The sequence below is a fragment of the Panthera onca genome, chromosome D2, assembly GCF_046562875.1.
Source record: "Panthera onca isolate mPanOnc1 chromosome D2, mPanOnc1 haplotype 2, whole genome shotgun sequence".
Classification (NCBI taxonomy): Eukaryota; Metazoa; Chordata; class Mammalia; order Carnivora; family Felidae; genus Panthera; species Panthera onca.
This window is the reverse complement of record NC_138349.1, coordinates 7,628,180-7,655,383: the sequence shown is the minus strand read 5'-3', so window position 1 is coordinate 7,655,383 and position 27,204 is coordinate 7,628,180. Positions and strand designations below refer to the sequence as shown.

The 27,204-nt window shown below is 56.6% G+C and overlaps 2 protein-coding genes across 2 annotated transcripts in view; both read right to left on the bottom strand.

The window, feature by feature from the left end:
- Positions 1 to 26,146, bottom strand: part of FAM53B (family with sequence similarity 53 member B) — a 73,074-nt gene extending 46,928 nt beyond the window's left edge. The window contains exons 1-3 of the mRNA XM_078434934.2: positions 26,037 to 26,146; positions 18,506 to 18,560; positions 4,553 to 5,331 (exon numbers count right to left, since the gene is read on the bottom strand). Of these exons, the coding sequence (XP_078291060.1) occupies positions 4,553 to 5,331; positions 18,506 to 18,560; positions 26,037 to 26,114 (912 nt within the window). The 5' untranslated portion in view covers positions 26,115 to 26,146. The remainder of the gene's footprint in view (positions 1 to 4,552; positions 5,332 to 18,505; positions 18,561 to 26,036) is intronic.
- A 51-nt stretch (positions 26,147 to 26,197) lies between these two features.
- The window catches only part of EEF1AKMT2 (EEF1A lysine methyltransferase 2), a 70,542-nt gene continuing 69,535 nt past the window's right edge, over positions 26,198 to 27,204 (bottom strand). Inside the window, exon 6 of the mRNA XM_078434937.1 lies at positions 26,198 to 26,302. Within this exon, the coding sequence (XP_078291063.1) occupies positions 26,295 to 26,302 (8 nt within the window). The 3' untranslated portion in view covers positions 26,198 to 26,294. The remainder of the gene's footprint in view (positions 26,303 to 27,204) is intronic.

The window sequence follows — 27,204 nt, the reverse complement described above, 5'->3', positions numbered from 1 at the left end:
CCACAGCCCCCTGCCCTTCCGAGCCCCCAGGGCCCCAGCCAACCCCGCTCGCCTGGACTCGACTCCCAGACTCGTCCTGGATCAGTGCTCGGCACAGTTGCTACCTCGTGCTTCTCCCCTGCCCCACGCTGCCCCCGGCCAGCTTTCTGGGCCCCTCAAACATCTGCTAACACAACAGTTGCTGCCTGTTCTGGGGCTTGCTCCAGGAGGTTTGAGGACTCAGTGTGTGGGCAGCTGCGATCAATCAAACCTCTGTTTCAGCATCCCGACCCCTCCTCACAAATGCCTCGCTTCTGTTTGAAGCACTGTTGAGAAATACAATTTGTTGCTCCTGCAGGCTGACCAGCTTGGAGTCAAAAATACAGCAAGGACTGGGACACCCAGGGGCACGGCATTCGGCGGGTACCTCTTTTTAATTGTGGCTTTTTTTTTTTTCCCCCTGAAACCTTGGCTCCCACGCATGCGATCCAGGCCTAAATGGCCACGCACGGCGCAGGTCTCGCTGGGAGTCAACCGACGCTTGCCAGCCACGCCAAGTCTCCAAGAAGCGATAACTAATAAACACGTCGGCAAAAGTCCCGCTGATAAACAACTCCGATGCTCAGGCCGGGCCCTGCTCTCAATGGCACACATTCACACAGAACACCGGGCAGAAGGGGTCACGTGGGGAAAGCCGAGCGGGAGGTCAGCACCATGTGACCCGGGCAGGGGCGGGCGCGACTGACACTCCGGGCCGCCTTCGGGCAGCTGCTCTGGGAGCCGCGTGGCTACGATGCCAATTCCGGGGCGGGGCGGGCCTCCCTGGGCCGGGTCCTCGAGCCGGTTCTCCCAGTGGGGACCCTCCTCGCTGCAGCCTCCCCCCTCCCGCTGCAGGAGCCGCCTGCAGCCTCGCTCGGCATCCCCGTCCGTGCGCTGGGCGCTGAGGTTTTAACAAGATGTGAGCAAAGGCGGACAGGTCTGAAGGCAATCGCTGACCCCCCCCCGACCCACCGCGGTCCGGCCTCACTGCCCGAGAGGCATCGGCCACTGCCGGCCAGCTGTGCCCAGGGGTGCTGGCCAGGGGCAGGGCGGGGCATCCGGTGAGCTCCCAAGACCATGTCTACCTAGTCCCACGGGCTGCAGACGTGACACAAAACGCTCACACGTGGCCAACCTCCTCTGGCGGAGGTGGTTCCGAATCCGACACCGCTTCATGACCCTCGGCTCCGAGCACGGAGCTCACCGCGGGCCGAGCTGAGCGGCAGGGCAGGCCTCCTCCCCGTTCTCAAAAGGAAAGGACGAGGCAGGAAGAGGAACAAAGAAGGAGAAGTAAATGGCAAGGGCAGAAAAGGGAAGGGAAACACAGAAGGAAAGAGATGGGCAAATAGAGAAAAAAGGGAGTCCTCACAAGGGACTGAGTGTGCCTCCTGGGGCCATCACCCCCGTCCCAGTTCTGCCTCTGGAGTCGCCCAGAACGAGCCCACGCCTTCCCTCCCAACATGTGCAACAGCAACGCCAGGGGCACCCGTCCGCACTCCCTGCGTGCCAGCCGGGGCGCTAGGTCGTGCGTGTACACACAGGCAAGGATACACACACACGTGTTACCAGTAGATACAGACACACACGTACGTTCACACGTACATATATCTGCACGTCGCAGACACACACGTACAGGTTGACACGTTATACCCACGCGCACACATGCGTTATTTCCCTTATTCTTCCGGCAGAAGCCACAGCAGCTGTGGGGACGATGTGCTTTGCTGCACAGAGATGTCAAGTAATTTGCCCAGGGCTGCCAGCCTTCCGCCCCTCATCTGGACGCCTTCTGATTTGTCGCTGTGCCCCCAGGCCCCAACTGCAGATCCAAAAGTGAACACCATGTTCTAGAAGGACGGCAGTGTCCTCAGGAGGGGCTGGATGGACGAGGCTTCAGGGGCTCTGGGTACCCCCCACCCTTGCTCCAGGCACCCTGACTGATGGCCAGAGAAAAGCTCCTGCATGCTCACCCACACCCCGGGAGGTGTGCCCTGGGCCCGGAAGGCTCCGGCCCCAGTCAGCGCCTCAGGAAGCCGGGGTTTCTCAGAACTCCCCGTACTCCGAGGGTCTAACCGGAAAGGCACTCTGCACCTTTGATGTGACAATCTCATACACCTGGTCCCAGATCTACGCACACAAAGGGGCTCCTTCACAAAAATGCTCAGTTAGAACCCCCTGCCCCCAGGAAAGTGAGTATTTACAAACCAAGATCACAAGACCTACAAAAAAGGGTCCAAGATCTAGGTTGGAGAAACAGAGCAGTGCCGACCCTGGCTACAGGCCTGTCTTTCCATAGATGCGCAGCCCCTGCTCCTGCCCCAGCAGTTACAAATGCTGAGAAAGCCACAGCTCACGGGGGCTGGTATCTGGGCGGTCCCACGTCAGCTGTCACCTGGCCAGGGGCAGGTGTCTGTATACCAGTGACATGCTCAGCTCCTGGGGTTCCCAGGCAGAGGACCCTACACGTTCCAGGCTGGATCCAGGGCTCTCTGCAAAGGCACTGGAGTTGCCCTAGGCCTGGCTTTTAAAAGGCTCCTGGAAAAGCAAGGCCCACCTCGCGAGGCCATAAATTATACAATGGGGGAGCCAAAGCAGGCAGAGCCCTGTGGAGACAGGACTGGCCGGGGCTCTAGAGGCTTGGTCGGGGTGGCTCAGGGTCCAACCCCAGGGCTCCAGTCGCCCCCTTCTGGCACACACACTTCCCAGGGGCCCCTTCTGCACTTGCCCCGGACTCTGCCCTACCCAGGCCTTGGCTAGAGAAAGGCGGGAGGAATCAGGGCGGCCTCACCGGGATCTTGGAGGCCTGCCTGGAGCCAATGAAGCAATCTACACATCTGGGCACAGCCCCACTGAGCAATAGATTTGCAAACAGTTTCTACCCGAGTGAGGACGGGAAACGTCTCCAGTGACGCCAGTGGTGTTACTCCGACTGGTGGCTAGTAAAATATAATAACACGTGTAAGTTGTTTTTATTACCTATCTAGCTTATTAGGTAATAAAATAAGCTCAACATTAAAAACTTCACTGAAGCCATTTATCGCACCCAGAACTCAGGGCTCTGGGTTTCCTTCAGAAGTCACCCAAATCTGTCACCTTTCCAGCCTCTTTACCTATTTAAATTTCTCCAGAGAAGGAAAATTCCACTCGCGTGTCCAACACTAATGAATGTGTTCGGCCGTTGTCTAGCTAGTAAAGCAAAACATGTCCATGACTTAGGAAAAAGAAAGGGACACACCTGGGGGCAGCGATGGAAGAAATGGAAACTGGAAAATGAGGGCAGAGGATGGAGGTTTCTTCCCCAACATGGGGGAGGCAGAGTCTGTCACGAGCCTGTCCTCCAGCTGCCCCGGGCCATGGCCGGGCTCTGGAGCCAACAGCCAGACAGTCTGGACTCTGGGGCAAGGTGCCTGCTCAAGACTTGAGACACCTGCCCCTCTTCTTTTTGTGGGCCGGGGGAGGGGAGGGCAGGTATCTCTAGGCTGGGAGGGGGTCTAGAGAAGAGAAGGAAATGCCACCGACAGAAGCGGCATTTTTACTCTAAAGCAAAAGGAGGTCCGGCTGAAAAAGCAGCCCTGGGCACTGAAGGAAGGCCGTCAGGTCCAAGAGGAGCCGCCACGAGGCTGCCTGCCCAGAAGTAGCCACGGGCTGCATGAGCGAGGCCAGCCGGTCTGGGTCCCCTCACACCCAGCGGCGACCGATGCTTCCACAACAACACAAGAGGAAGGGGAAACCATGGCATGCAGCGCAGGACCTCCTAGACACAGGACACAGACTGCATCCCACCCCCCACCCATCCTTCCCCGGGCCTCACTGTCAAACTCACAACCTCAGGCCTCCTCGGGAAGAACCAGACGCAGGGGGCACTCAGGCTCAGAGACTGCCCTAAAGACAGAATATTAACTCCCAAGTTCATCTCGTTCGAATCAACACCCGCGATCAGTGTTAGCACGAGGCAGGGCTCCAAGACACAGAGGATAAAGTGCACGGGCGGGCACATGTGGCCAGAGGCCTCGCCTACGGTGAACGGCGAGGCGGACGGAGGTGGCACAGAGGACAGCAATCACAGCGTCTTGATGGTCTCACGTTGTTGACAGTTTAATCCCTCACCCTCTAAAACCATTACCCACAGTCCTGACCCCAGGACCAGCCTAATCCGAGGGACAATGAGTCCTGGCCTGTGCTACAGGGACGGGGTTTCAGGCGCAGAGGCTCCAGCGAGGTGCCGGAAGGGGATCACCAGTGCCGGGTGACAACGGCCTGCCCCCGTAACGCCTCGCCTCCCGCCATCTGCCTGCCCCTGTACCGCCAGCACTGTGCTCACAGGGAAAGAGCATTTCTGACTTTTCTGATTTTAAAGACACTAAAATTAAAAACCGAACTTGGTATCATCGTTCTTCGAAGAGGATTTTAAAACACAGGGGAAGAACCCACTGCTGGGCCCCACGCATCTGCCTGGGATGGGCCAGGAGCAGCAGAGGCGCCCACGAGCACCCAGGTACTCCCGCGGGGCCTCCCGTGTGGCCGGGGCTCTTACCTGCGCCATCTTAGCAAGGTCTAGGGAAGGCCTCTGCTCCTGCACCTCCTCTGGGCGCCGCCGCTTGACGCCGACCTTCTTGTCGTTAAGGACGCACGGCTGGGAGCGGCTTCGGGACAGCCCGCTGGAGCGCCTGGCCAGCTCTGGTGTTGAGGCAGGTGTGCTGTTGGCTGAGGGTGGACAGTACTCCGCAAAGGAAAACTGCTCGTGCGAGCAGGAGAAGGACCGCTGCATGTCGAGCCGGCCGCCTCCCACGGGGGTCGGGTCAGGGCTCCAGATGTCGCCCGCCTGTCCACAGGTGGCCGAGCCCGGCGCCCCTTGGCAGGGCTGACCTCCAAAGCGGTGGTGGAACCCTGCCTGGTCATAGGGCGAGGAGAGCGCATTGGCCCGGGAGGGGAGGCTGAAACTAGAGCTTCTCTGCATGGTGCTGAAGCCGTTGGAATAGCGCTGGACGCTGCCCCCGCTGTAACAGCGTCTCTTCTCCACCGGAGTCCAGACTTTAGAGCCCAAGGGCCTCCACGATGTCCGGCAGCTGGACATTTCATCGGAGAAGGACAGTGACCGGCACTGGCGTTTGCTGGGGGGTGCTGAGGGGTTCCCGTTGTGGTCGCTGAGGCTGAGGTCTTTGATCAGGTTGGTCACCGCGCAGGCGGTCGCTGCCTCCCGGTGCCACAGAGCGCCGTCCTGACACTTCTCGGGCAGGCACTCCCAGATGCTGGCGCTCGGCTGCTCGATCTGAAGAGGGCATTTCCTGTCCAGGTCTCGCCATCTGTCATTTTCTGGTTCAGAAATGACAAAGAGAAAACAGGATTTGAGAAGGCCTCCGTGCCAGCCCTCTGCCTCCTCACCAAGAGTTCATCTTAAACAGGGTTCTAGAGCCAGGAAGGCTCTAACTGTGTAGACGAGAAACTGAGGCTCGGAGAGGGGACGGGAATCCCAGAGTTTTGCATCAGGAGCAGAGCAAGCCTGAGATGCACGTACCACACTCCCCACTGCCCGCCGGCCTCCTGGTATAGCTTCCTTCCCAAAAGTCCATACTGCCTCCCAGGAAAGTCCAAAACAACAGTTTTCACCCAAACGCCTTCCCATTTTATAGATGGGAAATCGACCTGCCCCACCCCTCCCCTGGCCTGCAGCGTCAGGGCAGTATGTTTGTTACGGTCTCTCCCAGTGCTTGGCTGCTCTGGGGCTGGGACTCAATGCCCTGGCAGAAGACCAAAGAGGAGTCTTTTGCTAAGCGGGAGGGTCAAGGTCGAATTGGAGGGTGGGTACTGCCAGGTTAGTTCATCTGAATTCCATCTCGAGAATACTTGCTGACGATAGAAACTGGAAATTGATTTATGCCTCCACCACCATGCTCTTCAACATCAATGTCATCACCAATAGCCGCCAATCATAGAGCACTCTCCTTGTGTTCACCTGATTTCTCACGGCATCGAGGACACTTAAAGCCGTTAAAATCTGGGGGTGCCTGGGTGGCTCAGTCGGTTAAGCACTGACTTCAGCTCGGGTCATGATCTCACGGTTCATGAGTTCCAGCCCCGCGTCAGGCTCTGTGGTGACAGCTCAGAGCCTGGAGCCTGCTTCGGATTCTGTCTCTCTCTCTCTCTCTCTCTCTCTCTCTCTCAGCCCCTCCCCCACTCATGCTCTGTCTCTCAAAAATAAATAAACGTTAAATTTTTTTTTTTTTTAAACCGTCAAAATCTGTAGGAGCATGTCTTGGGCTGCACAGACTTAAGGGTACAATTGAAACTTACATATTCAGGCCTCTGCTTGAACACATGAATAAAGAAGCTACCTCCCCACCACCCCCCCCCCCAACTAGGAAATGCTGACTTTGCACTTGAACCTTTATTTTAGTGAAATATTCAGGACCTATTTGTTGTTTTTCTACTATAGAATCAGGCACTGTGCTGAGAATTTTAGGAGGGCAGGCACAAATACACCTGATACAGTTCTGGTGTTCAAGTTCATAACACAAAAGCAGAGTTAAGAAATACGTTGTGCTTCCAGGGATCAACATATTGGCAAGGTTCTGGCTTTCTTGACACACGTTTATAAACTGTACACACAGGAATATACAGAAAACTACGGCTTGAGTCGTTCAGCCTGTAGAAGGACGGACGTAAAACCTGAAATGACATTCAGCTAGGGGTTCGATGCTCACCGATTCTCACAGCACTGCAGTCAGTTACTCCCACGGGGGAGCAGATATCCCCCTGGCCGCTGTAACCCACAAGGCTCCCTGTGCACCATCACTGCCCAAGTGGGGAGACAGAGGCTGGAGAAAGTTGAGTGAGCGGCCCGGGGCCACACAAATGACCGCAGCCTGGCCCAACCCAGAGCCCTGTTCTTTTCACTACACTGCAGCGCTGAGGGGAAGGAACCACAGGGAGCCCGACATCGGCCCTGCCCTCCACGAGTTTAGGAGTCGTACAGAGTGGACCATCCACTCAGAAAACCACGGTGAAACCAACAGCAGTGCACCAGTCTGCAAGGACCACACAGGGTGCAACCCCTAGGCCCAGATCCCCACCACTTAGGCCACTTCTCAAAGGACACAGAGAGACATCAAAGGACAGACCCTGGGCTAAGTGTCAGTAGCTACTGGACAGGCTCAAAGGGAATTGACCAGTGAGGCCCAAAAGGAGGCTCACGTGCCCAAGATAAGCCAAATTAGGGCTAAATGTGACACTCTCATCTAGGGTGCCCTGCCACAGTTATGAGACACGTCTAAGGGGTTGGGACCCTGTGCAGGGGACGTGGGAGGAACCGGCCAGAGGCCATTCCCACAAGGGGGCCTCAGAAGCTGGAGATGCGGGGGAGAGATTTTCCAGAAGCCCAGACCAGTTGGGACCAAACCAGGCCAGTCACCAAATGTTCAATTCACGTCCCTCTCCGTATCCTCCTGGGCCCCGGTGCACGACAAGTCTCCATACATGGCCCGTTCACTAAATCTGACAAATTATCACCATGAATCAATCGCCTTTGTGCAAGTAGCATTTATGTTGTTCGAAATAAGTCTTCACTGCCCACTGTCCCTGGAGCAGCCACTATTCTTTTAAACCAGTTTCGATTTGACATTTGTTAGCAGTTGAAAGATCAGTAAACTAATAATAAAGGAAAATTATCTGTTATCTGCTTTGCAAAAAGAAGAGTTACCCTCAGAACCAAGTGAAGATTTGCGTGTCATGATGTTCTGCAAAGTGACACGAGTGACAGCGGAACGGAGCCACAACTGAAACGCCCTCCAGGCGGGGCTGGTGACATAAACGACCAGGGAGGAAGACAGAGCATGAAAACAGGACCGTTTCAGAGAATGCTAATGATGTAATTCCAAACCTGAAAACAACAGGGCAGAAAAACCATATGGATATAGCAGGATTCCTATTTTGTCAAATATGTATGTTATCTGTGAAGATTAAGAGAAAATAAACCAAAATGTTCACAGTCGAATGAGAGATAGCTACATTCTCTATAAGGACAAATCTATTTCCAAAAGTGAGGGGGATGTGGCCACCAAGCCCACTGGTGTGGGCCCGGGGTCACGGCCAGGGCCTATGATCCCAGCCTCCTCTGGGTTTGCTCCTTCGGTCTTTTAGGGAGTTCTCTTACGATAACACTGGCCACCAACTTCTCTTTGGAGACAGGGCCCGGAGGCATCAGGTGGGTCAGGAATGCGACCAACTGAGGAAGGACCCAGGGAGCCCAGCCACAGAGCAGCGGGGGCCCCAACATGGAGCCACAGTAGCCCTGCTTAAGGAACCCAAGGCTCAACACAGACTGCTTCTGTTCGAGGCCTTGGGAAACCCGTGAAATTAAAAAGAATTGATCCCATTCTCAGAGGAAACTACTTTCTATTCCATTTTAATTTCACTGCGCTGGAACTTTCCCATCTCCAGGGAAGTCATGAGAAGTAAGGGGACTTGGGAGTCAATTAAGCAGAACATTCGGTCCCTCTCATCTGACAGCACCATTCCTCCCCCATGGCCACCTCGTGATCTTGGTGCATCCTGACAGGATGCACAGGCCTCCCCATTCCAGGCTCACCTCCTCACTGCCTCCAGAGAACTTCTCGGGGCCCATGCCTAGCATGGTCTGACCCCAGGCAGTTGCCCATGCATGGCCTTGCAGAAAGAAGGCAAACGTTTTAGCCTGGCATCCCGACCCCGTCTCCCCAGTTCACCCTGCTCTAGACACCCTGAACTTCCTGTGACATCAGACATCAGACAAGAAGCAGGCAGAGTCGAAACCATCTTCAAGGACCCCTGAAAGAGCCCGTAAAGCACCCTCCCCCTGGTTTGTGGACACAGCCCAGAGAGTAGTTCTTACGTACCAGCTACCCTTAATAAAGCGGGAGTTTAGTGAAGCAGCCTCAGGAATGGGCACAGGGAACTTCTGTGAGAGGAGGTAGGTGCCCCAACTGCGTTCAGGGTCCCTCTCGAATCCCCGGCGGGGACCGGGTCGGATGGCTAGCGCTGGCGTGCTCCTGTTTGCCTGGGGGAACCACTCCGCTCCGTTTCAAGAGTAACCCTCTGTGACCCTAACGGTAAGATTTCCTCGTTGAAATGATTAAGACTCGGTTCTTAACTGGGTCCACCGGTCAAACGTGAGCACGATGTGTCTGCAATGAATCTACGGTTCCCCCCCCCCCCCCCCCCCCCGCCAAACATCAGCTCTTTCACGCCCTTGCGCCTTTGCAAAGGCCTGGACTCTTCTCCTCCTGCCTTCATCCTTCCAGCAAGGGGCTCTTTCTAGTCCAGAAGAGCCAACTCCACATCACCTTCTCTGTAGATATGCCTTCTCCGTATTAGCCACTAGGCGCCCACAGCTCTGTCTGACTTTCGATCTTCCGGCCCAGACGTTGACTGAACCCTAATTATCTGTTTACGTGCCTGCTTCCACTGAGCCACAGGCTGTCAAGCACAGACCCAGCATGGCCGCCCAGGGCCCGGCACGGAGCCCGGCACACCGCAGACCTCAGCCGGTGGCGGCGGGTGCAGGAAGGAACGGACAGTGTGCCGGAAAGCGGCAGAGCCGGCTGTGGGGGTTCGCTTGGCCTCAGTGGTCTTTTATCCTTGGTCAGGGAGGTACAGGCTGGGCTCCGCGTTCAACTTCCCACTTTACCGAGGCCGCGGACAGCTGCATGGGAAGCGGCCAGGAGTCTGGTTAGCGCTACGATGTCTGGGATTCTCTGGAAACACCACGCACTGCCCAACGTGGAGCACTGCTTCTGTGCCTCAACAGCAGCCAGGGGGCCACCTGGTCTGTCTGAGGGACAGATAGTATTTAAAAAAATTTTTTTTTCATATTTATTTATTTTTGAGACAGAGAGAGACAGAGCATGAACAGGGGAGGGTCAGAGAGAGAGGGAGACACAGAATCTGAAACGGGCTCCAGGCTCTGAGCTGTCAGCACAGAGCCCGACGCGGGGCTCGAACCCACGGACCGTGAGATCATGACCTGAGCCGAAGTCGGACGCTTAACCGACTGAGCCACCCAGGCGCCCCGGGACAGATAGTATTTTAACGGTTACTATTTTTATCGCTTGAAGAAGTATAACATAAGAAAAGTAAAGACAATGGAGGCTATGTTTAGCCTTTGTGTTTTCCCCCTTCACTCAAGGAACATAAAGCGATTTGCTGGGTCAGGTCATCAGACAAAAGAAACAGGAATAGAAACCACTTTTTAATGGCAAACCGCCCTGAGCTTCTGGCCCTGACGTCACACTGTACAAAAAGGACCTCAGGAGGGCTCTGAGGAGAGGACACCGGATGCCCCCGCCCCTCCATTCAATATGACTCTGCACAAACAACTGTAACTCTTTCAAAAGTGACCAGGGCCACGGACCTGGGGAGTCCACTGAGCAGGGGTCACTTGGGAGGGTGGGAAGGGTACGGACACGAGTTTTGAGTCTCAGCTCTGCAGAGTTACTTAATCTCTCAGGGCCTCAGTTTCCTCATGTGTAAAATGAGAGTGACAGACAGTGATGCCCTCGCAGAGCTATTTTCAGAACCAAACAGTTGCTTGGAACAAGGCCCGCGAGGGCACTGCGGGCTCTGCTCCTACCGCTGAGGCTCAGCTCTCCGGCAACTGGGCACCAAGCACTGTTGGGAGTGCCGGAGTGGCAACCTGTAGGCTCTATGGCAGGATTTCCTCCGTGTGGCTTGGGACCCCCTGCAGGAGCATCCCTTGGGGTGTTACAGTGCAATTCCTAGGCCCAGTCCCTTTCTCAGGAAACAATCTCTAGAGGGGAGGAGTCTGCTCCTCTACGTCCGGCTTCGGCTCAGGTCATGATCTCACGGTTGGTGGGTTCGAGCCCCGCGTCGGGCTCTGTGCTGACAGCTCAGAGCCTGGAGCCGCTTCGGATTCTGTGTCTCCCTCTCTCTCGGCCCATCCCCTGCTCGCTCTGTCTGTCTCTGTCTCTCTCTCTCAAAAATAAGTAATTAAAAAAAAATTTTAAATAAGTTCCTCAGGTTATTTTGTGGCAAAATTGCTGAGAACTGCTCCTACAGGCTACTCGGGGACCTGGGTTCTCAAACACCTTTGTCAGAGTGGCAGCCATACCCAGGAAGCTTCTAGAGGGTTGGCCAGTCCAGCCTCTACAAATCTGAATTCAGAACACCATTAAAAGTTGGTGTTCTGCTGTTTGTTTTCAGACAGGAAGTCGAACTACAGACAAGGAAAACTTTTACCCTTCAAGTACTTAGAGGGCCCTTTCCCGCCGGAGGGGGTGGGGGCCCCAAGTTGCACAGCAGGTCCTGGATGGAGATGGAGAGCCGCTGGAAGAGGCCTGGGAAACCAGGGGAAGAGTCTGAGGCCTCTCACCTTCTCCCTGGGACACGCTGACGCCGGGGCCTCTGGTGGATGTGGGCACAGCACAAAGGCACCAGCCACATACGCTCTATGCAGTCCTCATTACGTCAACCTTCAGCAGCATCTAAAGCTCCTCTGTGCCCTGGTGAGCCATCTTCACAAGTTGGGGATGACTCACAGGGGAGTGTGTGTGTGTGTAAGGTAAACGCACACCAGGCTCTACCTCGAGACGGGAGGACAAACCACACAAACTTACACAAAAGCATACAAACCATCCGGTTCTCTCACTGCGACCTCCACGGGGTCTTTCAGAGCCGAGGCTTGATGTCCGAGCCTGAAGTTTCTGGAAGACTACCACCACCTCAGCCGATGCTCACACACATGGGAACAAAACCCCAGGTCCCCCAGCCCCACTCACAAGGCCCCAGTCCAACCACGCCCAGACTAAGGAGGGCAGAGGGCTGCTGGGTACGCAGATCTAGAGCTCAAAGAAAGAAAACACTCGGAGGAACACAAATAGCATTTGACCTCAAATGTTCTTGTTTCCATTTCTACCCTTGAACTTGAAGGAAAATTCCCAAGGGCCCAGATTCTTAGGGGCCTATGGCCTTCTTGGGTTCAAGAGATAGAGGAGATTTACGGCCCCGGGTATCTGTGTGCTGTGTTTTATAGGCTGCCTTATGGTGACATAACCACAGCAGAATGTGGTTTCTAGAAAAGGTTAAGCACCTGAAGCAGAGACCCAAGATATAAGATTCTTGTAGCCTCCCAGGCCTGGGTAACAGGCCTCCAGCCAGATCAAGACTGGCTGACTCATTCTTGGATTTCACACCTATCTGCTTGTGCTGACGATGTGCTGTCTCCCCAGCCCTGTGGGTTGGGTTGTGCTAACTTAGCCTCGGGGCTGCAAGGACTCTACCCTTGATTTCGGGGTAGAAGTTCTCACCAACCCTTTCAATGGGAAACTGGAGAGGTGTCCTTCTGAAGACAGCGTTACTAAGTCCGTCCCACAAAAAGAACACAGGGGGAAGACATGCCCCAATGAGACGTGCACGGTCCCACAATGGGGTCGCTGATTTTCAAACGAACTTCTAGAGCCCCCTGCCAACTGGAGTGCCTCTTTCTCCGTGTCATCAGGATGGAGACAGATTTAATTCAAGGCTGTGTCAGGAAGAAAACGTTCTTGGGCTTTGCCTGACTGGGCCCCATCCTCTGGATGTGCCCTCTTGAGTGCGATGAATCATAAAATGTCAGCTGTATCTTGGGTTCAGGCACACTGACACAGGACACCAAGCTCCTCGGCCAAGGCATGAGGACAGGGATTAGGACAGCTGGAGAGAACACTCCAGCAGCTCCATCAAGGGAAGCAAGAAGGCTGGCCTGAGGGGCTCTAGGAGAAGCGAGGCAGCTGGTACCCTTCAGAGTGGCGACCAGGGCCCTGCCCTCCCCAGCTGGGTAGGACGGCCCATGGCGGCCACCGCAGCTTCTGGGAAGCCTCTGCTCTTACAAAAAGAGGCTTGGTGGGATCCCCAAACAAGACAGTGCAGAGGGGTAAAAACCATACCAGACTGAGCACCCGTCTGTATGGGGCAGGGAGCACTGAGGCCCTGTGATGGCCCATTCAGCTCTGACCCAGACCTCCAGCCCCACCCCTGGCTTCCAGGGGCATTCAGAAATATGCACGGAGCCAGGATTCCCAATGGCAACAAAAACTGTGAAGGGACAGAAAGGTCACTTTTAACCATCATCTCCTTTAGATCCCCATCCTGGTTGTGGGTACATAAACAGCATGGCACACGGGCACCTGCTTGCGATTCATCTCTAAATTGATGCGCCCGGCAAAGCTGAGAGCCATTACACAGGGGAGAACTATTCAGAGAACTCAACAAACTGCATATTGATTGTTAACTAACATCCCCCTGGGACCTTTGCTGAGGCGGAGAGAGCACGTAAGCATACATCCCAAGCACACAGCTCAACCATGAGGCACCGTGGCATTCCCAGGCTTGCGGGTGGAGAAAGGGAGCTTCAGAAGAGCATCACGCCTCAACCACGGACGCACAGCGAGCCAACGGCAGGGTCTGCAATCCCCAGGCCGTGCTCTTGCAGTTGGGCCAGGCTGCCCCAAACTTGACCACCTTCCTACCTGGCAATGCACCGTGGTGGGTGGTGCCCAGTGAGCCTGGCAGTTGTCTTCCCCTGTCCTCTGGCACCACTGTGGGCCCCCTCCCTGCCCCAAGGCAGGCCAGCCTGGGCGAGAAGGCAGCCGGGGAGGCTCCCTTCTCACTGGTCACCGTGAACAGCTGTCATGTGCCAACCACACTTTGCACCCACTTCCGGTCTGTACTTTATTCCAGAAACACCGTCTGAAACCAATAAATGGTGCGAGGAACCATTCAGAGCACTCTGCACGGACAAACCTGAAGCTATTTGAGGGAGTGAAAACTCACCCGTGTACCGATGATAAATAAAAACCAATAACAAAGAGAAAGCAAACTTCAGAAAAATCATACATCTGCATAGTCATATATGGATGTGCTTTTAAAAATGAACACGAAGCTGGGGCGCCTGGGTGGCGCAGTCGGTTAAGCGTCCGACTTCAGCCAGGTCACGATCTCGCGGTCCGTGAGTTCGAGCCCCGCGTCAGGCTCTGGGCTGATGGCTCGGAGCCTGGAGCCTGTTTCCGATTCTGTGTCTCCCTCTCTCTCTGCCCCTCCCCCCTTCATGCTCTGTCTCTCTCTGTCCCAAAAAAAATGAATAAAAAACGTTGAAAAAAAAAAAAATTTAAAAAAATGAACACGAAGCTCTCTCTAGCCGATTTTGGTTGATCGTCTGTTTCTTATGGGAGGCTCTGGTCCAATGATCGGATTCCAAATGGCTACCTCTGAGAGAGACAGAAGCAGCGGCAGAGACCAGAAACGGGCCTGAGCCACTCAGGTGCCATTACCGCTGTCCATTTCGTCTCAGACCTCTGCCGGTTCTAGGAAATCTAAAATGCCCCACCTCCGAGTGCCGGCTTTTGCACCCGAGGTGCAATCCCACTCCACTTCCAGCAACGAACAGTGGTGGAGTTAAAAGACCAAAAGCTATCAAATCTCAACGTGGAATCTTCCAGTCCCACGTGGCTCAGCACAGCCAACTGGTTTACCCTGTAGAAATTAACACGGAGAGTGCCCCCGGGAACAACCCTTTCATGTACAGAGTAGACTTTAACAGCCGAGTAATTAAACACAGAAAGTAAGGGCTTATAATTAAAATGCTGACAAACCTGAACCAGAGTGGCACAAGTAAGGGCTGCTATCATATTTTTACAATTCCCTTTTATACATAATGCATGATCCTTCTGCTCAAGCTTCTCTATGTTCTCTGCCTGTGAAATAATTTACATTAATAAATAATTTATTACCATAACTCCTAAAGTAATTATGGGTTTCCTTGCGATTTTTTTTTTTTTAAGCATACGAATTGTTTTGTTCTCTGTTGGTTGACTTGTATTTACACGACTTTTCCTAGTGGCCTTTTTGCAATAATTGGTATTGCGTTCGCTTTCTCACATATTATTTGATTTCCAGGCCTCTCCTCACCTGAGCGGTGAGGAAAAGGGAATATGTAGTGTCCATTGTCCCTGCAATACAGGATTCAGTTAATGGGTGCAATTAGCCAAGGGTGGTGAATGGAGGCTGCTCTCATCCCACTTGCCCTGTTTCACCAAAAGATTAAACTGATACACGTGTGCCCCTGGGTCAGCGTGAAGAAGCATCTCCCACAGCGAACAACAGAGGACCTGGGGGGGAGCCGTGTTGGAAGGATTCGCGTAGAGCCCCCACCTCTCCAAGCACACGGCGATCCTCTCAGGGGCGGCCGAGCCCCTTTCTCCACCCGCTGGAAGTCATGGCCGGCAGCAAGGGCTGGCCCGCCTGCCAGGCCAGCTGACCAGCAGGCGGCCCACACCCACGAAGCTGCCACCTGACCAAGGTTTCCTGTGTTGAGAACACAATAACCGGGCACGTACACAGCTCTTCCCCACAGAAGCCGCTCGCAGAGGAAATTCCAGTTCAGCAAAGAAAGTGTCCTCGGGACGGTACGGGAGGTGAGAAGGGAAGCCATGGGGCAAAACACAGTCTCTGCTAGGAGGAGCCCTTCCGGGACCAGGCGGGGCTCACAACCTAGTAAGGAGCACGGGGCCCTGGTGCAGAGCAGGCCGGGCGGTGGCCTGGCTCCACTCTGCCCTGCTCTTCTCTCTCCCCCGCCTTGGACAAGCACAAAACCACTTCTTTGTACCAAGTTCCCAAACTTGGTGTGGGGGGGTGGGGGTGGGGGGGGGGAGCGAAAGCTGGGGAGGCGCCCATAAGTCAGCTCACAACAACATAAAGTACTTAAAAAAAGAACACATACTGTTGCGAGCACTTGATCATATTAGTGAGGCATTTTATCTAAGTGGGTGCAGAGGAGGCTGAACAACTTGAAAGGGTGGTTTTTTAAGAGGAAGCAAAAAGGCCACTCCACTCCCCACCCTAATGCCCTGGCCTGGGTTTTCTTAAGAATGCTTAGGAAGCTCAAACTCGCACTGGCTTCCAGCTAGGACCCTTGCATGGGGGCTCAGGAGGAGGGAAATGCCCTGAGTCACAGGGCCAAGCTGTCCCCAGCAATCACAGGAGAAGTCCACCGATCAGGGCCAGACAGGGGGTTCGGTGATTAGAGTAACAGGACATTTTGTCTTGGCTGAGTATTGTCCAGCCCTGGAAAGGCTCAAAACCCTCTTGAGAAGTCCGGCTGGACCCAGAGTGCTATTAAAAAGCAGGCAGGCCTAAAGTGAAATCTCACTCCCTGGGATGCTCCCCCGCAACCAAGTTCACGTCGCAGGGTGAGGCCACACCTCGATTCGCCGGTTAAAGCGGGCAGGAGCGGTCACCTGAGCTAGCACCCGCACACAGGCATGGGAGGCCTCAGACTGCTGACACTCCACCTGCACGAGTGCCCGGAAATGGGATGAGGGCGGGAGGGACTGAGCCGACACCTCCTGTGTGCTGCTGTCCCTTTAAATCTCACCAAGAACTACAATCTGCAAGATGAGGGGACCGAGGCTCAGGAAGATGGGCTGAATTCCCTGTTCCTCCAGACTCCACTAGACAGAAGCCCCCTTCCCCTGCCCAGGGCAGGGGCAGACTTACTCTATCTCTGTGCCAAGTGCCTGACACTTAGTAGGTACTCAATAAACATCTAACGGAACACGTCCCTGAAATGTACCGTGAATGCACACTTCAGATGGGTCAGGGTCTCCCCAAATCGAGGAGGGGTGGTCAACAGAAAGACGGGCACGTGGGAGAGAGAGCAGCCGAGGAGAAGGCCAGGAGGACTCTGGAGACCCCCGCGCCTGGCTGCTCCTCTGCTGCCTGGCAGTGCCCTGGAACCAGCCTAGGTCAGGTACGAGTGGCCTCGAAATAAAGACCCACGTCTCCACCGCCCCGTGTACTAGCCTGGCCCAGTTGACAGCTGAAATCCAGGCGGGGCTGAGGGGCTGAGCGCCCAGGTGCCTCTCTCTCCTTCCTGGCAGGACAAAGGCAGGCAGTTCAACCACAGCACAACTGAGTCCAGCCCATGAAGCAGGCGGTGAGGCAAGCTTCCGAGCCATGTGGCTAAGTGACTGAGGGTTTGTTGAAAGCCGTTAACCACCAACGAGGTGCTCAATCAAGCCCCATGTGGGGGACAGGTTTCAGAAGTGTGTCACATGGGTAAACCGAGGCCAGGTGATCTCCCTGTTTCTATTTCCTCCAGGTGGCAGCATGAAGAGGGCCACCTGGGCTCTCCCACAGGGCTGTGGCTTATGACTGAAGGAAAAAAAAAAACAAAAAACCAATCTCCCTTCTCCCCCAGCCTGGGTCCAGCTCTGCCAAGGGAGCTTGGTCACCTCACTAGGCCTTGGTTTCCCCAGGTGTGAACTGAGCATCCCCACCCGCCCCACACCGAAGCTGCTGCAGAATCCCGGAGACCCTGCAAAGTCAGGAGCCTGGAGCTCACTGTTAACTGTCCACCCTCGTCACCCCACCTACGGGGACGGAGCCTAAAGAAGAAAAAGAAAAAACCCTGTGCACAGAGTCAAAGGCTGAAGGCCTGAAGTGGTCACCTATCTCGGAGGCTTGGTTTCTGCCTCAATGCAAACCTCACAGAAACTCATGTGGCAAGGTGTCCCCACAGGGGGCAGGAGTCACGGAGACACGGTGAAAGGAGGGATCGTGCTCGGTCATTGGGAGCACAGAAAAAAAATCAATATAATCAATGCAGTCATCCCCTCTGCCCCCTTGTAAAAAAAACAGTAATTCACACTCCCATGGGCACAGGGGACTGAGACAACCTTTCTGGAAAGCAAGTCAACAATATGAAGCAAGACCCTTAAAAACGTTCCTGCCTTCTGGCCTCTCTATTCCACTCCTGGGAACTCCTAAGGAATAATCCTGAAGGCAGACAAAAAGACAAAGACTTCGACGCTTAGTCACTGTTAATCACAACGGCAAATAAAACAACCATGCCGCCCAACAGCCAAGAAATAGTCACAACGTTAAATACATATTGATACACAATTCAATACTACAGACTCCTTAAACCAGCGTGGAACCGATAAATTTAATGCGATGCGGGAATGACGGTAACTACGACTCAGTGAAACAAAGAAAAGCAAAACTTCTTCGTATCTAATTTTATATAATCCGGTGTTCATCGTGGCTACGTAAAAAAACTCACAGGACATAAAAACACACCAAAATATTAATAGGAGTTATCACTGGGTTTTGGGGGGCTAGGAGAGATTTTTATCTTATACTCTACACTGGGGTACGTTTTCCGAATTAAAAAAAAAAAAAAAAAGGAACGTGGTTACCTTAAAAACCAGACAGAAACACTCAACGTTACGGTTGGAGACGACATTTGCAAAGCACACACCAGCGCCCGTCCACTCACTCGGCCCCGCAGCCCGGGCGCCACTCCGGCACCACTGGGGTCAGAACGGGGTGGCAGAGTCCCCACTCTGCTCTCTGCGCCCGTGTCCGTGTCCGGAAAGGGCTTCCAACGTCTCACCTGGAGGACTCAGGCCCTGGCGGAAGGACTAGAGAAGCACTCTTCACGGCCACCTTGGTTACTCACCCATAATTCCACAAGAGAAAAGTGTCGGTCCTTGACTCATCTTCTTTGGCGTGTGCTGAAAACAACCAGAAAAGCTATTCACTCTTCGCGTCATAAGAAGCACGTTTGCACATGACCCTGCACTGATCCCTTGCTAAAGTCACAGTTAAAGGGGTAACTGCCTCTTGCCAACGTCAGATTAGGGGACGGGGACAAAAGTGTTACGAGAGGCAACATCGGCCTATAATCACACCCGGACTCCGCGTCCAAAGTCTCCAGTGAGCTACGGAGGCCGTCAAGTTAATGGCTTCAAAAACACACAAGAAAGCCCCATGGCTTCTGACGCTCGGGGACTGGGCCGTGTGAGTGACACAGACGAGGTGTGATACACACGGTTCCCCAAGCCAGGCTGCAGAGAGGCCTCCCCACAGCCCAGGCTGGGAGCAGAGGGGGCCTCTCGATGACAGGAAGAGCCCCCAGTGAGGAGCACAGGCCCATCTGTCACCCTCGGCTCCTTCCCTCCACCCCCCCTCCCCGCCCCGAGACACCAGAACAGCTCTTCCTCCTCTACACAGAAGCATCAGGTAAACCTCAGGAGGGTGGCCCTTCGCCGTGCGAGCTGCTTTGCCGCAACAAAGAGGCCCCCCCCGGGCACCCTCTCTGAACTGAAACAGAAACTCGAAGGTGTTATTTGGTCACAGCAAAGAGCTATGCCTTTCAGACTCCTTGGCACGGTATTCCGACGGCTTCCCTTTCCACTGGGAGCATCGTGCGTCTCCCCTCACACCGCACACCCACCCTCAACAAAATGCCACGGCCGCTGGGAGAGAAACGGGCCACTGGGGCCTCCACGAGAACCCCAAGACGGGACACTGCTCCGCGGCTACACGGTAACCTGAGCACGGAACGTTCCGGGCTCCCCTGTGCCAGCTGCGGCGGGGGTCAGGCGGCCTATTCTGACCTCTGGTGAGGAGGAGACCGTGCCCACCGGGGCCCCAGAAAGAAGGCCCCGCCTCAAGCATTCCTACGACTCCTTCCCTCCTCCTTCCGCCCGTCACCCACTCGTAAGTACTGGAAATTATTCACACGCAGGCTGCACGAGGGGACTGACCACGTGATGGGGAAAGAAGCTCTCGGCCCCAGAGGAGTCGGCTCGTCCAAGAGAACTCCATCTTCTGGGAGGAGCCCCAAGCAACAGGGACACGCAGGCTTCCAGGCTGAGAAGAGGGCAGGAACCCAGGCCCTGGTGCCTTAAGGGCCACAAGGCTGAGAGGGAGCTGACTAGGAAAGACCTGGCCCCACCCAGATAAAGGGGCGCCAAGTGCCTGTCCCCAGCTCCCCAGTTCAGAGCCCTCTGCGCTCAGTCAGCTACGTGTTCATCCATTCAGGTCACTAAGGGGCCATCCCGGCCAGCCTGGGGCACAGAGGTGAAGGACGCCCGCCCTGGTCCTCAGGAAGCTCACGTTTCGTGGAGGACAGAGTCACACAGACGAAACATCGCATGACAGGGAGCGTGGGAGCGGAGGGGAGAGGACCCAGGCCAAGGGTGCGGGGGCGCGCGAGGTCGGGGCCGGTGTCCTGTGGGAAACACCGGAGCCGGTGCTCAAGGACCAGAAGCAGAGGGGGCGGGGCAGGGCTTCTCCGGTGCCCACTCCTCGGTTGAGAACAAGAATCCGATTTTCAGGACGGGCTGCCCTCCTGGATCCCACAGTGACTTTAACCATCCAGTCTACGGCCAACCAGGAAACAGCTGGAAAAAGTCAGATGGCCGTGTCTGCCTGTCTTCCAAATGACTTGGCTCCCACAGCAGGACGCGTGCTGAAAACCCACACCGAAGTCACCAAAGGGGAGTGGGTGACAAAGACCCAAGAGCCCGGCCTCTGGGCAGTGCCGCCCCCGACACCCAAGCGTGCAGCCCATGGCCACCAGGCAGGCTCCGCTCCCGGGGGGAGGGTTCACAGAGGGAAGTCGGGCTTGGCTGTGCCAGGGGCCTCGCCTGCCGAGGGAGAAAAACTCCAACGCTACAGGGGCACCCTGGCACAAAGCAAACACCTGCTGGGGAACCACAGCCCCCGCCCCGTGGCCGGGTTGGGGAGGCAGGTGGCAAAGCGAGCCGGGCGGGCGGCGCACAGAAAACCAAAGTGGGATGGGGCCGGGGAAAGCAGAAGAGAGCAAGGACCCTCGAGCAGCCCGCCTGCTGCATTGCCGCACAGATGCCAAGGAGGACGGCTTGGGGTTTCCAGACGACAGGAAGCGAGCCAGTGAGCCAGCCCGCTGACCTGTCAGCGGAGCACGGCTCACGGGGCTTTTCCTCCCACTCGGCCGGCGTGGCCAGCCCACAGACGCAGAGGGAAACCACTGCGCCAGCACACGGGGGCTCCCGGGCCCTCGCTCACCCGTTCATTCGCTCAGCAAGGATTCATCCCCGTTGGCTACGGCCGCTCATTGGCCAGGCCGGGGAGCACACACGTGGAACGGGACCGCGGAACTGCCACCGCTGCCCTCCGCTGTTAGACCGAACCAGCCTCCTAACCCGTCCCCAGCCTGTGCCGTGGGCCCATCGTCCGTTCTCCACCCAGAACCCACGGAGGCCAGCCGATGCTGCTCCTCTGCTTACAAACCTCCAATGACCTCTCACGGCAACCGGAATGAAACCCGCCATCCCTCTCCCTGCAGCCGCCAGGCCCACACGAGCCAAGCCCGTGGGACACTGGCCCTCCCAATGCCACCTCGAGTCTTGCCACGACAGGCTCCCCGCTTCACTCCCGCCGCACGGCCTCCTCGGCCACCCTCCCTGACCGCCCCAGGCAAAGGGCACCCTCCCCACCCGTGCTGTTCTCCACAAGGCCTTGCAGGCAGTACGAACACTCGGCAAAGGCTCCTCGCGGGGCACGGGGCACAGGTGGGCAGCGATCATTCGCACCCAGATCTCACACCACTTGAAGGAACATCGCCACGTCCCCTGTTCTCAGCGAGCCCCACTCCTGCTTGCTCACCGAGTGCGTGAAAATGCACGACCTGGTAATGCAGCACCCCCTTCTTCTGCTTCCTGCACCCCACTTTTGCACTGGGACCCCTCCCTCCACACAGCAGTGTCTTGGTGGGACTGTGTCCCCGTCTCCCCTGACACGGGATGGGCACAGGACGCGGGTGCGGCCCTCTCTGCTCTGCGGCCCGGCTCCTGGACTGAGCAAGCGCTGGGAGTCGGCAGGGAGGCCCTGAGCCTGCCATGAGCACCTGCTTCCAAAAGCCTCCGAGCCGCCCTGTCCCTGCCCTCTCTGGGACCTCATTCACCGCTCTCCCGACAGCTTCCCGGGACGTCAGGCCCAGGCATACCCTGACCAGGCTCAGGTTTCCCTGAGCCCGACACCAAGCTCCCGTCTGGGCTCCAGGTGGCCAGAGCCGATTTATCCCAAGTACACCTGGTACATGATGAAATTCCTGCTGGTATATGCCACTCTGCAGCCAGCCTTCCCACTCCGTCAAACCCTCTGCACCACTGCAGGAAGGATGGGCCAGCCAGTCACCATGCGGTGAGGCCCGCCAGGCCCTGGGGACTCCTAGCCTCAAGGTTCATACGACACTCAGTGTGCATACTGAAGCCAAGGCCTTGGCTGGTGTTTGCAGAAAATACTCTATTTCTCCGTGACGCCTCTACTCCTAAGCCTACCCCAGGGCAGGGCCTGGTCTCTGTGATACTCCTTGGGTCACAAGACAAGGTTTTGGCACCAGATCCTCCGTAGAGAAGGCAAAAGCTGGAAATCAAACTGGGGCTTCAGGGGCCCATCTGAATAAAAAGACAATTCAGGTCTTTACTTAATGAGGAACTTGCTCAGACAGAAAATGGCAGAGCTCATCTCTGGCCATAATCCTGCTTCCTCAGAACGTTCTTCTGCAGGGTAGTGACTAAAGCAATCACATCACTCCTTCCCCATGACAGTGTGATGGGGAACCACAACGTGACACAGTCGGGCTCACACCCACGCACTTGAGCAAGACAAGCAGGGCACCCCAGCCTGCTGAAAGGAACACAGTGAGACCACGGCTGTGGGAAGAAGACAGAGCCACGCCTGACAAGGATAAAGGAAGCCAAAGAGGGACGAGTGCCCCTGTGTGGACGCTCCCAAAAATGCCAACACAGACGGAGTGGTGACCCTGCCCCCCCACCCAGGCGTCAGGGTTGGCCAAGGCGTGGGTAGCGGCTAAGGGTAGGTGGGAGAAAGGCACCGGACTGCCGCAGACCGCGCGTGCACCCCTGGGTTCTAACCCAGGCCAGCCTGGGGCCTGCCAGCGATCCCGGCTGGGGCTGCTGCGCCCCATGCCAACTCAGGGTGGCTGTGGGTATGAAGGCTCTCCGTGCCCAGGCAGCTGCGTGCAAGGCCTGGACGGCCGGGCTCTTCCCAAGAGGCAAATCACAGCCTCGGCATCCTGATCCGACAAGAACAAAGTCAAGTACTTGCTCCCCAGACCAGTGTCGGCTGTTGAGGCAAACACCTCGAGGCTGGGGAAACAGAGGCAGCCACTCTCCACCCTCTACCCTGGGACAGTCTCCAGACTCGAGAGAGAGGGCTGGCCGGGGGGGTGGAGGCAGGCCGGGCCAGGGAAGATGGTCACTCGGGCCGGGGAGAACGGGCCATGGCCTGAGTGTGGGCGTGCAGGGAGGGGCCGGAGAACGCCGCTCCCGAGGTCAACCGTCCGGGCTGCCTTCCAGCAGCAGTAGCTAATGTTAGAACACGAGGAGGAAGAGCCCACTCTGCAGAGGAAAGCGACCAGCAGAGTGGGGGAAAGGGGAACCGAGCACAGTCCTCACTGCTGTGCAGTGTGCAAGCCGGACCGGGGCCGGGGCCGGGCGGGGCCCTCAGCCCTCTCTCCCCAGGGCCGGGCAGCTGAGCACTCCTCGGCCCTTTTTTCTGGTTTCCTACATCTCTCTCGGGAACAAGGCCAGTCACTTGTCCCCCGCATTTCGTTTTTAGAAAAAGAACAAGAGACCTCAGAGGGCAGGGAGGGAGGGTCTACAGGCCAACTTGCCCCGTGTCCCCAAGGTCGCTGGGTGGCCCCAGGTGACTTTCACCCACAGTTTCAGACTTTCTCTCTCTCACTGCTGTGTGTCCGGGGCCTGCTCCCCTAATTCCAAAGTGGCCTGTGACTCATGTTTTCTTTTTTAATCCGAAGCCCCCCCCTCCCCCCCGCCCCGCCCCTGCTTTCTGTTATCTTCTTAGCCTGCTTAGAAAACAAAGGAGAAACACTTTTCCACGTTCAGGTTGTTATCTTGATGGTATTTACAGGAGGCTGCTGTTGCCAGTTTAGGAAGCCGAAGCAAAGCCCCCGTCTGCTTCCTCCCAGCACCGCCGGCCGGGGGAGAGAGCACACTCTACCATCCCCGTACTCTCGCTTCCGTCTCACGGACGTCCACACCAGGCCGAGACGATGCGGGGTCTCCCTTCGGCTGCCGGCTGCGCAGGCCTGGACTTCAAGTCCGCTTCCCTCAACCTTCCTTTGCTTTCCTGAGAAGATGGGTCTCCCTTCCCAGGCTAGGGCTGGGCGGCCACGCTCTTGCTGGCAGGCACTCAGGCCCTGCCTCCTCGAAGAGCAGCTCAGCTGACCTGGGGCCCACGTGCCCCGGGACCAGCTCCACAGCCAGCCCCGGCCAGGCCGGCCCTGAGATGGGACCAAGTTCGGCAGCAGCTGCTGAGGCCAGCAGCACAGCTGGAAGCGGGCAGGGACCCTCCCTGGGGACCTCCAGATGGCCCTCACCCCGGAGGTCGTTCCTTTTTGGTCAGAGCTACTCCAGATGTGTTCTTTAGATTTCAGCAGGAAAACACCCCACCCCCACCCCCCGCCAGCAGAAAGCCAGAGCAGCTCGTACCCGCACCTCGGCTGTGAACCTGAGCAGCAGCCAGAGAGGAACCAGAGCAAACCCGAGCTGAGCAGCAGCTGGGGTGCAGGAACCCACATTCACTCACTCTACAAATGTCCCTGAGCACCGCCCAGGCCCTGGTCTCAGGCACTGGGTACTCAGCAACGAGCAAAAGAAACAAAATTCCTTGCCTTCATGAAGCTCACATTTCAGTGAAGTCTTTCAACAAACGAGATCAAAATGTGGGATAGGCACTCCGAGGGAAGACAGACAGGGAGAGGGGCAGCAAGCATGGGAGAGGGGGTGAAGGTGGCAGAGTTCAATGTTAGGTTAAGTGAGCAAAAAAGAAAGGGAGGGAGGGAAGGAGCCCTGCTAAGCGGGAGTGTTCTGGGCCACACAGGAAGTGCAAAGGCCCTGAGGCAGGCTCCTGCTTGACACGTTGAACGAGGAGGCCAGTGTGGCTCGAGCGGAGTGGAGGGAGCAGAGGGAGAGCAGACAAAAAGCAGCATGGTCACGGAAAGCCAGAGGACATGGGCCTCGTGCCTCCCGGCCAGGTCTTTGGCATTTGCCCAACCTGAGGTGGGAAGCCCGTGGAAGGCTGGAGCGGGGGAGGGATGCATCTGCCTTGTAGTCCCTGTGGCTGCTGGGTGCGTAACAGGCTAACGAGCCAGAAGCAAATCTGTTACAACAAACTTCCAGACGAGAGAGGCCGGCAGGTGGGACCAGAGTGGCAGGAGTGGGGATGGCGAGAGAGAATCTAGTCAGAGACATTCAATGCAAAGTGGAAAGGAAGCCGTGATGGGCGGAGAGACCCGGCCCACCTTCGCTTGCGGAATGCTTCCAGTCCAGTGCCCGGCACACCCACGGCGGGCCGTAAAGGCCTCGGGTCTCGGCAGCCTTCCCACACTCCTTCAAGGGCTGGAGACCCGGCCTGTCCTGTCCGCTCTTGGCCTGGCTGCCGGTGTGAGCCTGGGGAGGGAGCCCACGAAGGTGCCAGGGTAGGCTCACACGAGGGGCTGTGAAGGGCACCGGGATGGGTGCCTGCTGACCACAGAAGCACCAGAGTGCTGGGGATGTAGCTATCTGCAAAACTCCTCCCCGAGTGTATTCAAGCCGGAGCGGGACCTCTTCTCGGCCCCTCTGCGGGGAAGCGGCCCCGCTTACTTCTGAGGAGCTGGGGCTGGAAGGGGGTTAGGAGGCTACTCTGTTCTCAGTCGGAGAAGGCCGGGCCGTCTGCCTCTCTGGCCCAGCCCATCAGGCCGCTTGGTCGGAGGACAACTTGGGCAGACGGCGGCGGAGAGCGGCTGTCACCACAGTCCACCATCTTGGCCGCCAGACCGCGCCTTCTTTCCCCCTCCTCTCCCACCCCTGACATTCCCCAGGCGGCCGCCACCTCCCTTCCGGAAACCCCCTCCCCTCCCCGGGTGGAGACCAGAAGGAGCTGCAGGGACGGCAAAACCACGCTTGGTCCTATTTAGCAGGGCGCTGGCCGGACCTCGCCAGCTACTTCCTGAACGTACTTGGCCAGGCTCTGGGTGACTGTGCCCACTGCCCTGGCCTGCAGCATCTCCCAGAGTTCTGCTCCCGGGCACTCTGGATTCGGTCTGCTAAGCCTGCATGTTCGGTCCACAGCCCCAGCTGGACACCAGGCCTCAAGAAAGGTCATCTGAGATATGAGGCCCCCTGAGTCCTTACCAGCTCAGGGTTGAAGGTCCTGCATGCTATGGAGTCAGCTCCCTGGTTGTCGAGGCTTTTACTCAGGATCATCACCATGGTAAGGACCTCAGGCACTGGGCTCCATCCCAGGGTGGGCACGAGCCATCTTCGGTTGGGCAGACTTGGGCAGAGGGTGACCTCCTGGGCACCTCCCAGGTGACTGGCATCAGCAGTAACAGCTCCCCATCGGCCGCTTGCCCTCGGGCTGGGGCTCTTCCAGGAAATGGCCAAGTGCAGTCAACTCCCTGGAAAGACAACAGAAAGGCAAAGGGATTCAGGTCTTGGGAAGACCGGGGCCCTGAGAGAGCTGCCCACGCCCCCGGCCAACCCCATGCCGGGACCCTGCTTGGAATGGAACTGCCTCCCTGCCGAAGGAGAGGCATTCTGGCCACAAAGTCCAGAATCACCTTCTCAGAGTCCCCACCCCACCTCATGCCAGCCTTGAGGCGTCCCTAAAGCCAACGCACTGGTGGGTCCAGCAACGTGTCTCAGGTTAGCCACATGGCACCTTTAAGACCTATCTCAGGGTCTGGGTCGGTCACTATCTGCTGTCCCCAGACTCTGCTCAAGTCACGCGACACCTTCCACCCAGCTGGCTTTACAGACAGCTTTGCTATATGCCCAAGGCTGAGGGTCAGATACAGACCAGCCCCACAGTCAAAACTGAAGGGGTCAGCCCTCAGGCAGCCTCAGTCAGCAAGGAAGCTACTACCCTCCTCCCGGTTATGAACAGAAGCTAATGGAAGAATCTGGAGGGTTTGTTTATTTGGAGAACTTACTTTACTTACTTATTTATTTTGAGAGAGAGAGAGAGAGAGAGGCAGAGAGAGAGGAAGAGAGAGAGAATCCCAAGCAGGCTGCAAGCAGTCATGGCAGACCCCAACGCGGGGCTCTGACTCACGAACCGTGAGATCATGACCTGAGCCAAAATCAAAGAGTCGGACGCTTAACTGGCTAAGCCGCTCAGGCACCCTGGCCACGGAAAGGCACATATCTAGGGGCACCTGGGTGGCTCAGTCTGTTAAGCGTCCGACTCTTTGATTTTGGCCCAGGTCATGATCTCACGGTTCGTGAGTTGGAGCCCCGTGTGGGGCTCTGCACTAACAGGACAGAGCCTGCTTGAGATTCTCTCTCTCTCTCTCTCTCT